The sequence below is a fragment of the Amphiura filiformis genome, chromosome 1 (genome assembly GCF_039555335.1).
Source record: "Amphiura filiformis chromosome 1, Afil_fr2py, whole genome shotgun sequence".
Taxonomy (NCBI): domain Eukaryota; kingdom Metazoa; phylum Echinodermata; class Ophiuroidea; order Amphilepidida; family Amphiuridae; genus Amphiura; species Amphiura filiformis.
Genome location: NC_092628.1, coordinates 15,279,654 through 15,291,978, shown reverse-complemented (window position 1 = coordinate 15,291,978; position 12,325 = coordinate 15,279,654). Strand labels below are relative to the sequence as shown.

The 12,325-nt window shown below is 35.7% G+C and overlaps 1 protein-coding gene across 1 annotated transcript in view; it reads left to right on the top strand.

Annotated features, from left to right (window-relative positions):
- The window catches only part of LOC140158853 (serine/threonine-protein phosphatase 4 regulatory subunit 4-like), a 161,403-nt gene that overhangs the window by 77,518 nt on the left and 71,560 nt on the right, over positions 1-12,325 (top strand). The window contains exon 8 of the mRNA XM_072182148.1: positions 525-646. Within this exon, the coding sequence (XP_072038249.1) occupies positions 525-646 (122 nt within the window). The remainder of the gene's footprint in view (positions 1-524; positions 647-12,325) is intronic.

Sequence of the window (12,325 nt, the reverse complement as noted above, 5' to 3'; positions counted from 1 at the left end):
CAAGTGATGTAGATTTCAAATGGATTCACCTATTCAGGTGACTTCATTTGAATTTCACATTCCCTGTGTGGAAGATTAAGATCATCCAAATGGGGTGTGTGGATTTCAACTGGAATTGTCCGTAATTTATAAGAGAAAGTAACAAATTGGGCTGTTCCAGTTGAAACCCCTATACCCCCTATGGAAGATATGACCTTTATCTCCCACACAGGGTGTAGATTTCAAATGGAGTTACCCATTTAGGTTATCCCATTTGAAATTCACACTCCCTGCATGGAAGATTAAGGACATGTCTTCCATAAATGATGTTTTGATTTCAACTGGAATAACCCATACAATATACTGTGAAATGTTAAAGGGCATCATTTGAGTGCGATCTCCATTGTGGTGCATGACACCCCTTATACATCCTGGTTTTGCATGATGATGTTTTTATTTCTCTATTTTGTTTTGGGGTTCACTGCCCCCTTTTTCTCTTCCCCATGTATGTTCTTTCATCTTTATCGTTGTCATGTGGAATTTAGTCTTGAACCAACTAAAAGTGCAATACTCCCCGAGCTCGTAGACCTATCCAACGATGAGGAAAGTTGTGTCCGATTGGCTGCGCTGGAGACCATTGTTAGCCTGCTTAGTCTATTAGATGATGGTAAGTCCTTGCATGGGTCTGGGAGGGAGGTTGATATATCTGGTGGATAGTCATAGTCAAGGCAAGATATGCATCAATTCTCACTTGAGAGTTGACATTGACGCTTTCAATTATGTGTCCTGGTTTCACAAAGCTTGCAAAACAGCCTAAGCCAAACATTCCCATGTTTCACACAAGGGCAGTGGATTCAGAGACTTGAGATACATTTTGGCACCTGCTTTGAGTTGCAGGTATTTGTGAAATCAAGTCGTAACCCATCAAGAGAGTGACATCATTGTGCTCCTGTGAAGTTGTCTAGCTATGCTTTGACTCCTTTTAAAGGTCAAGATGTATCTCCGAGTTTGAAGGTAGCGGTTAAATGAAGGCCCAGTGAAGTTGATTTCATTCTTCAAACTACAAAAAAATACACTGAACAAATCTTTAATTCGATATGGGACAAAGTAAGCATACATGTGCTTAATGATAGTTTTGATTTTCCAAATCGAATAATTATTTTACACAAGCAAAATAGTCACTTAAAAAAACCCTAAAACTTCAGTGAAGTTGCTTAGCTATCCACCATCAGAAGTAAGTAATAAGACTTGAAGAGTACATTGTGCATGGAGGGTATGAAATGCATGATGGGAACATATAAAGCATGATGGGTACTACTGCATGATGGGTAATTTCAAAGCATGATTGATCACCTTTCCTGCACATTTTGTGTGACATATTTTACAGCACTGCTGTCTTTTAAGTTTGCAGTATTACACCTATTTTCACCATACATTTAATGAGCTTACAGAAGAAGAAAAACAATATTTTACTGAAACATTTGGTTGTTATCAGAAACTTTATTTTATTTTGCTACTTTTATACTGTGGCAAAAACCTGTGAACCCTGGTTACATGTAATCTAAAAACTTGCTAAAAAACTGGAGTCATTTTCTTACTTATGGAGTGTACTGACATGTTTTCCATTTCCAGCCCATCAACAGATACGGCAAGCCTTGTTGATAAAAAGAAAATTACTTTGAATAGTGTCATACAATGCTGTGAGTCATGTATTAATTTTGCATACTAATTCTAAAAGATGATGGCCTGGTTTTTGTGTCAACACAACAAGCGATCTTCTTTCCTTATATGATATACCCAATTATGTTGGCACAATATGATGCATATACTACAAAAATTATATAAAAAGAATTAGGCATTGTATTGTGCTTTTACGTATATATCACAAGGTTTTTGTTGTTGTTGTTGACGTGGTGTAATAAGAAAACAAAACCCTGACAAACTCAAAGACCTTAAAAAGAAGCACACATCGCCAAATACACACACCCCTACATCTTAATGGAGAAGAGTATAGCGAGGGGGAAAAGTGTTGGATGTTGTATAGTGTCTTTTTCGGTTAACTCTTAAGTTGTAGTAAATGACAATTCATATTATGTAACAGAAAATTTTAAACAGTACTGTCATTATCATGACTATAGAATTGCAGATTCATAGAAGTAATTTGAACATTTAAATTACTGCAACACTACTTGTTAATTTAAATAACTGGAAGTGCTTTTGGGGAATTTTCTCATCATCAGTCGTTAGCTCTGATGTTTCTTGAAAATAGCTTAGAGTGACATAATCTCAAAACCATTTCCAAAAAGCATCAGAGCTAACAACATTGGCTGATGATGAGGCAGTTCCTCGAAAGCTCTCCTGGTAAGTGAAATTAACAAGTAGTGTTAAAGTTTTAATTTTCAATTTAGTTTAATGCAGCCATTCAAATATCCATATCTCCATAAATGTATAGATTTGGAAATAGAAATAGATACATATAGAAACGTCTAGTCGCCGCCCACCACCTGCAGTGTGTCAAGATGCCAAGAGAAAAGTTTAGTCACCTTACAGTACACACTTCACTCAGAACCGACCTCAATTCTCAGAAGATAATACCAATGAAAATCCAATTTTCAAAATTCATTGTATTTCCTCTATGGATTTTTTTTCCTTTTTTTTGTTTTTGCGGAAAACAATCACTAACATTGAATTGGCCAGAGAATTCAACGTAGAAGATGATTCATGTTGCATAATTCATACTGATTTAATTCATATCCGTTTCGTCTCCCGAAGCGTCCAAGCTGGTGATGGTGATGCATCACTGAGAGCGGTATTAATGATAACTTGTTCTATTTATACTTGTGAGAACTGGTGTTCATTATGATTCGGTTTTGACATTAAAGTGAAGGTGCACGGATGATTTTTTTAATAACCTCTCTGTGTGTCAAAATTTGATTCGTCCTTGTAACATTCCAGTAGATCTAATGTTCATTGATTTGACCAAATAAAGCTAAAGTTTATTTTTCTTATGTTTGAACCATACATTAAGAACCATAGCAGGGCTCTATTAATTGTTGATCAACTTGCCCTTTTGGACAGAATGTATCAGTTTCTGCACCTAAGTTTCATTATCATTGAGGTATATAGGACATTTTATTTTTTTGGAAAAGAGCATGTAGGGCAACTACTTGATCATATTTCTACATGTTCATACTACATACTCTGAAAATTTCAGAAAAATATCATCGGGCATTTAAAAAAAAATTGCATTTTTGTTACTAAAATCCAAGGTGGGGTAACAAGTAAAACATATTGTGCTAAATCAAGCAAGCACTGCATAATGATTTTCTACTGAGATTGTAATATTTGATATATCACAATCAACCTCCTGTGTGTGTGTGTGGGAGGGGGTGGTGAGAGAGGGGGTGTATAATTATGCGCATGCCACTTTTTTACTTGAAACCTTATCCTCTTACAACTTAACCAAAATAGTGATAGGTTCAGTATCACCTCAAGCCCAGGAGTGATGATGCAATATTGTAAAGCAGATAGGTGTCAGTGGAATACATGCCCACAGGAATGGAAGGGCTTCATCAAAGGAATATTAACTCTTGTTCAAACATTCATGTAATAAAGGTTGACTCGATCAACCCATTTTATTTCTATTAAAGTCACTATGGTTAAAATAGAAAATCTTTTCATCTTCAGTGGAAACAGGTCTGTTCTTATTTATATTTCAATGTCTTGTGTGACTCTTGAGTTAAGGGGACTCGATCTTTTGTGCGTAATTATAGAGGGCCAGGGATTCACTCTATCATTAAAAAAATCATTTGAAGAAGAAAGAGAATAAAAACTGAAGTGTAATTCACGCCAGACACAATTTCTTTATATGACAAAAATTAATTTTGTAATCGATCAAAAACAAACATTTTATATCAATTTTAAATTTAGCCTGAATCCGTAAATATGGTACCTCTCGCCCTTTTTTAGGTCAAGGCTGTTTTTACCATTATGCAGCGAACCATTGTTGAAGCTATTTCACATACATGTATAAAACATTCTAGAGAAAGAATGATGCCATATACTGTTGAAATATCTTTTGTTGATTTCGAATGATAATGTCATGAAGTCGTAAATTTTAAGGTCAAATTCCTAAAACCAAAACAAAACATTGCGGCATGAATATTTCCCGACTTGCGCAATTTCATCATCACATCAGTGTCTTTATTATTTGTTTGAAACCTTTCCCAAACGTTCGTGCTCTTTATGCATAAAGCGGCTAATCTATCTTTACAAAAGCGCGTCTTTTTTTTAGTAAACAAAAGGCTAAAGATGGCATTATGAGATTTATCATTTATCATTACACTACTCCACTCAACTGCCACCGTGGCGCAACGGTAAGCGCTAGACGCATAATCGAAGGAAGTTTCGAATCGCTGGTTCGAATCCCAAAAGCCTGTGGAAACTTTTTTTTTTCTTCAAAATTCATGATCGCATTCGAAATGAGTCACTTGTCGGTAAATCATGTATCGTATCCTTAAGGTGAAGCTTAACTGTTAAGGTGAAGCTTTGCCACACAAAGCGTAAGTAACATAGGTACAGAGCCCAACTGCGTGCACGCCATTCTATATATCAATCCACAATGTTATGAGTTTTGTCATTTTAAAAGTTAATTAAAGGGTAAATGTGCCTGAAAAAATGGTGTTCTTTGGACTTAAGATGTAAAGCCATTTTACTTGACACAATTATTACCATTAAATTAAAAGAAAAGACAAACGGTGGTGGTCCAGAGCCCGGGGTTCAGAGATCCAGAAGTCCCAGGATCAAAACCCTATCAAGGATTTGTTTGCTTGACCAACTGATAGAAATGAGTAATAATTATAATTGCCAATTCAAATAATGGACAACAAGGGGAAAGCACTGTCTCAGGATACCCATATGCATATAACTTCTTTATCGAGATCAGAAGCACCGATTATGCAATATACAAACGTGGTGTAGATCAGGTGTCAATTGTGGGGAAAATCAGACCACGAGGGATTATGATGATCACCAAGTGAAAGATTTGCCTATATTTGGGTCATTTTACCCCAAGGGCTTCAACATTTTCATGAATTGCAATTAGCTTTAATTTGTTAAACATCAAAGTTGTTCCGGGCCGGATTCGATATTCTACATTAAAGTGATTGCATGCTTAGTAAATAGGTCATTCCCTTTGAAATCCAAACTCCCCCTGAAAATTTTGGAGATATCTACTACAGATCTAGTGTATGAATTTCAAATGCAGTTAGCACATTAACTAAATCTATTTGAAACCCTCTCTGCCGCTCTGGAATTACGATTCAGGTTGAATCGATTCAGGTTGAATCTTTATAGAGGGTGTATGACATTCAAATGGAGCTGCCTAATTTGTTTGTTCCATTTGAAATTAATACCCCTCCTGTGGAAGATATTTCTAGCATCTTCCACAGGGGTAGTGTGGCTTTTAAATGGAATAACCCATTAAACAAGGCAGGTAAAACATCAACACAAGGTGTCATCTAGTACTGCTGATGTAAGATTACAATTTTTACCCACAAAAAGTTGCAGCTTTTTTTTATGTGAACTTACATATCCTTTGGTGAAAGACCCAATTTTAATTTAGAAAGTGACTGAAAAAAATGAGTTTGGGGAATCTTCAGAGGTGACAGTGTGAAGGTATATCATATCTACAGGGGTGAAATGTTACAAAATAAAGTTGTTATCCTTCCTTGCCAGATTTGGGTATTTAGGTTGTGTGACATAGGAGGCTTCCATGCCAGCCTTTTTGAAATGCTAGGAGGGCTGCTTTCCGGTTGCTATGAGTAGGATTTATTTCCATGCGATGGTAGTGATAAAGATGTCCATGATACCTACATTATGCAATTAGGTGATAAAAAGGATTGAAAAATATAATTGCCTGTGGAAAAGAAATAAGCTATCAGAACTATCTAAAGAGATCTATGGGGAATGTTCTACAAGCCCAGTTGAAATTATGACATGCACCCCTAATGGACTTGTCACATTGTTCAGCCCGTAATGTAGTTTACCAAGTATATTACAAACTTTGATAATACACACGCCTACTGCAAAGCAAAATAGTGTTAAATTTTGGCCCCTAAGTAAGAAACTTTTTTTTGTGTGTGGTGTATGTGAAATCCAATATTGATGGATTTCCCATATAGCATTACACATTTTACTCTTTTATATTCTTTGGGTGATTCTCCTCTTTATGTTTACTATTTTCCCCTGTGAGAAAATGGACTTTGTGGGCTACTATAACCTGTCTTAGAGACTGTAAATGACCCAAGGGTTGCTGGTTTGAATATCCATGATTCGCACGTGTGGAATAATTTAAGCATTCCCAATAGCATCTTTTAAGTTTCAGAATAAATAATTTAATGAATAAATAAAATGTCATTATTTATACCACAGACAATAGTTTTTTTGTTTCTTTTTTAGTTATAAAATGTCATTATTTATACCATAGACAATAGTTGTTTTTGTTTCTTTTTTTAGTTAGTTTAGTTTTTATGTTTCTTTTTTTTTTTTTTTTTTCTTCTTGTTTTTGGTTTCTTAGGAAAACTGTGACAAAGGCTAATAAAACAAATATTTTGAGTTGATTTGAATCAGTCCCACAAAACTTGAAAGAACGTTTCTGTTTGGACAAAATGTATTGTGTCTCAAAACTTGTGAAGAATCTAAAATTCAATTCTTACATGTGACACGGTCTGCTCCATCAAGCCAAAGGAGGCATTTTGGAAAATTATACTACAAATATTACTATAATTATTACCTATACAAACATTAGGCTAGCATATATACTGAAAACACCAAAGGTCTAGCATATACTTTGTTCTAAAGTTCTGAAATTTTGTGATGTCTATTTTCTTATGTATTTTTTACTCCATATTTTTGCCTTTCTCAATTCCAAATTTGCTGTCTATGGCCCCCATGGACCAGATCGTGGCACATGTAAGCTTGAAATGCTTGAAGTTGTCAAAACTATATACGCACATGATGAAATATGTTTACCTGGGACTGGAAAAAAATTCCCTTATATAATGTAATTGGTATTCTATTTGCAGCGTAATTTCACAAGTAGCACCAAATGTGAGATTTCTTTCTCAGCAGAGACGAATTACCACATTGGGCTATTCCACTAGTTGCAATCCACACTACCCCTGTGGAAGATTTTGGAAATATCTTCCATAGGGGGAGTATGTTATTCAAATGTATTGTTCAGGGTTAATCAGTTTGAAACCCATACTCCCCCTGTATTATGGCTTTACCTTTATCTTCCACAACTGGAGTGAGTATTTCCAGTGTAAGCTATCCAATTGTCCATTCTGTTCAAAACTCATACTCCCTCCGTAGAAGACTTTAGTTTATTCTTCCACAGGGGTAGTGTGGATTTTAAATGGAATAGCCCATTTACACAGGTATGCACACACAGACTTATTACCCTTGCAAGATTCAGTCGTGTTTTTTTTTCACACGAATAATCGAGTATGTTGACTTTAATCAAGATCATTGTCATACAACCTAAATCTCAAATGGAATTTAAACCCTTGAGAATGGATGTCAAGTACAGTTGAAAATTCCATATTTTTTATATTTTTTCAAATAAATAATATATAATAATAATAATAGAGCATATTTATACCACACACAAATCATCAAAAAGATCTTCTAATATATAGAATATTAGAATTTCTAAATATCACAATCGTATTAGATATCTAGAAAAATGTAGAAAAAATGAGGTCAAATAAGACTAATATTTAGGTCTGTATTTTTTTAGATGAGATTTTTTCTGTGGAAATTTGTTAACAAGTAGTAAGGCAGCATAAAATTGTAAGCAGGGTAATTCAGGAATGAATTACAATTTTCTAACACTTTTAAGAACTTGTCTAATGCAAATCGTCAGGATACTGTTACAATTTTTTCCCGGATTGGATACATTTTGGTTTTGATCGAAATACTTGCAGGGTGTAAAACAAATGTATTTGATCTTGGCACGTGTAAATACACAATGAAGTTAGTCAAAGTGTGGAGTTTCATGAACCGAACGTGCTTACGGTGCTAATAGTAGGCTAGAAAAACATGTTGAATGTTTTCATGCTCTGATATGTTACACCGTTGTCACGCCTTTGACTCTTGTATGTTGTGAGTGGCGGCCTCTTGGCTCTCAGGTGTTTCCACCATTGTGTGCTTGATGGAAGTGTTCCGAATGGATGATTCTAGTTGAAATCCACACCCCCTATGGAAGTCATGATCATGACCCACATAGAGGGTGTAGATTTCAAATGGAGTCACCCATGCAGGTATTCCCATTTTAAATTTATACTCCCTGTGTAGGAGATTAAGATCATGTCTTCCACAGGGGTGTATGGATGTCAACTGGAATATCCCAGTATGACCATTGACAGGAAAAAGTGTAGTGAAAATGTCCTCCTTGCCGAACTCAAAATGGTGGAAGTCCTGCAATTACCGACTGATACTTCAGCAGAGTGTGATTTTTGATTTTCGATATAAAGAAATGTGGAAACAAGGGGAAATAGTATAAAGAATAACTTCCCCTAACTCAAACTGACTTTTTGTTTCCAAATGTCACTTTACCTCAACTTAAGAAGTAGCCACACCATGCCACCCTACGTAGAAAAACTTAGATCTACTTTAAGTTTCATTTGAAAGTATCAAGTACATGTCACCATCTGCTCATGGTCTATCTTTAGCCAGCTGGTTAGACCCGACTCCAGATGTCAACAGTATAGGTATATCATTTTCGTAGAGGAATTGTTTAGGATGCTCATACATTTTTGTATCATCGGGAAACAGGATAATGTAAATTACAATGGCAGATTTGTGAAAGTGAAAGTGCCCCCCCCCCAAAAAAAAACATTAAAACAATGCAACAACAGCCAAAACAAAAAACACCTCACCAGGGCAACTTGAAGATTCACTCGAAGTGAACAAGCACTTTTAAGTGATTTATACTTGGTATCTTGGCCCGAAAATTTCTTTTTAGAAGTTACAATAAGTTATGCAAATCTGAGTAAGCTGAAAACATGGATGAGCTAAGAAAGCGAAACCAACCCACAAAGTCAGATTTTCTGCATCTCCTTGAAAATTTCAAGCAAATCAGCTATTCCTGTTGAAATCCACACACCCCCCTATTGATGATATAACCTCTTATCTTCCACACAGGGAATGTGTATTTCAAATGGGGTTACCTGCATGGGTGACTCCATTTAACACCTACATCCCCTGTGCAGGAGATTAAGGTCATGTCTTCCATAGGGTGTGTATGGATTTCAACCAGAATATATAGCCGGTAAATACTAGATAGATAAATTCAATCACATACACACAATCAGACTGTACAATGGTATACATGTTCTATGATGGTGTAATGTAACACAGAAATAGTTTTAAGTTTCATTACATGTGACAGCTGCCTTGTAATTAGTAATATTATACATTGAACTGTTTCTCTGTTGTATCACCCTTGACTGTGATGATAACTTGTTAGTAATATTATACATTGAACTGTTTCTCTGTTGTATCACCCTTGACTGTGATGATAACTTCAGGGTGATGCTGATAACTTATTTAGCCTCTTTGCCAAGTTTTGACAAAATGTATAATTTTTAAGGCGAGTTAGATCCTTCAGGCCATATTTTCCCAGTTTTTTGTCATTTTATTTTGATAATACAATTTATTGCAGGGGGGGGGGGCTTCAGCACAAACACTGCTAGCTCGGGCACCATTCAGACTCGCCTTAATATAAAGAAAAAGTCCAATGTAGCTTTTGTACCAAAGCAGAAAGTTTCAACAAAATCAATGTTTTATTCTTTAAAGTTGGCTGACCCAAACTGGTGGACCCAACAATTTAACCACATTCTATTGTTCCGAGTTGTACCAGGCCCAGTTGCTGGTTCTGTTTGGGCACCCGGCGGTTTGGTTCTGATACTATCCCTTATTGGTATGAACAATAGAGTGGTTGCTTCATTTCCCTTGGTGCATGGTATGCTTCCCATACTTAGCTTATATGCTAAGTATGGATACTATTTCACAAGCTTACTGATTTAATATTTGATGTTCTGATGCAGTTTTTGAATGCAGCCAAATGTAGGTTTAAAAAATGTAAATTACTTATGGTGACATGTATTGTCATCATTTAGCTTCACTTTGGGTGTTCCCATCAAATATAAAATCCCAGATAACAAGGTAACATATCATGTTCTATAATGACAAATGAAATATGCTTCAAATCACTTTTTCAAATTGAATAGCAGAGTTTGACAGTTCTTTTAATAATATAAGAGGGGAGTTTTGAACAAGAAATGAATATGTGTAATCGGTATTTTCTGCCTTCATTTAAAATTTAGATATGATTGATTGAAAGGAAGGCTTTCAGGGAATTCTGCACATGATTTGGGCTATTCCAGTTGAAATCCATACCCCCTATGAAAGACATGACCTTAATTTTCCAAACACGGAGTGTGAATTTCAAATGGGGTTACCTGAATTGGAGACTCCATTCGAAATCTACACCCCTTGTGTGGAAGATTAAGGTCATGTATTTCATAGGGGGTGTATGGATTTCAAGTGGAAGAGCCCTTTTTAATCAGGTGCATCATGTTCAGCCCACACCACCAGTGCAGGTTAAATACACTGGACAACAAGAACAAATTTCCCGGTATACTGAATTTGAACGTAGTGTATGCATGGTTTTTGATTGACATGTGAAAAGTTCTCAGACTCACAGGATGTATAATAACATGAACATTGCAGATTTACCAAGCATTAAGTATGTGGGATATTGGAGCTACTTTATTTCCGAAACTGCCGGGGCCCCTGAGATTTTTGCACGGATATATATATATAAAAGAAATTAGAATTTCAAGCATGCAATACATTTTTGGACAGTTCATCTTCTTCTGGGTTATTGGTATTGACAGATCGTCTGCACTTCAGTTCTGGTATAACTTGAATTGGAGTGTCGACAGGATCGGAAAAATGTTTAAATAATAAGTATTTATTTATTATTTTAATAACGTTATCATTTAAAATACTTTAAATAATTAATTTGTAAGATTACAATATTTTTTATAATTTTAATAAAACACTTAAAACAATATTTTGTAATCACAAAAAAAAACTTTGATAGGTCAGTGTTCAGCTGGACCGAAATTGCCAAAACTGTCCCACAATGCATTTGGACTTGAATGCTTAAATCACGTATTGCAAGGACACTATCTAGTCACTACATACATAAGTTCCGTAGGGGGGCCTCAACTAGATTTTATACAAGATGTTACCAATGATTTTTCACTGCAGAAAACCATTGAGCACAAAAATTCCTATGTTGCTGATAGTAGGTGTGGCTTGTATATATATAGATAGAAAACAAAATAGAAACATTTCATGCTACGGAGGTGTAAACACCAGGTACATTGAAACTTACAAACCTGCACTGGTGGTGTGTGTTCACTCCACATATTCTTGCCAAAATGATCTCATTACAAGGGGGCATAGCCCAGTGACCTCTATTCAACAATCACAGCTCAAAGTTGACTTCAAGTTGTGGAGTATGAGTTTCTATACTCAAAACATTCAGAGGTCACCCATATTAGTGTATAGTGGGGTTAAAGAACTTTGTAACCATAGATGAGGTGTATATGTTGGAGATGGATCAGGGACACCATAGTTATGCATATTTACTTGTTCATCAATATTTGAGATGCAATGACTTGGAAGTGTTAAGTATGCATCCCACAAAGTTTATGTCAAGTCATTCGCTGAGAGCCAGGAGATATCACCGTGCCTATTAAAAGTTTATGACCAGATCAGCAGACTTGTTCCACATTTCTCCTCATAAAAACCTGAAATTTTGGTATCAGAAGAAAGCTCATATTTTCCTCAGGGGCTGTGCAATAATTATGAGCCCTGGGGGAGGGTAAAATTAAAATTTGGCAAGCCGAAAGGGGGGGGCAAGCAATTTTTGGCAAAAAGTTGACATTTTGTGAAATCAGAAAATTCTTTTTTTGCTGATTAAATATTTTACAGAAGGGCTTACTTTTTACCCATACACTTATTTTCATGAGAAGGTTATTCTTCCAGCTAGGACTCAAAAAGTTTTCCAACAGGTAATAGTACCTTTTATTTCTATAACATTCCAAACAGACCTTTTTCTTATATTTTGAAGTAGGAAGTTTGCAAGTTCACCCCCACACATTTAGCTTGTTTCTAATTTTGCTTATTTCAACAATTTTCCCACATACACTTATGCATTGGGCTATTCCAGTTGAAGTCCATATACCCCTATGGAAGACATGACCTT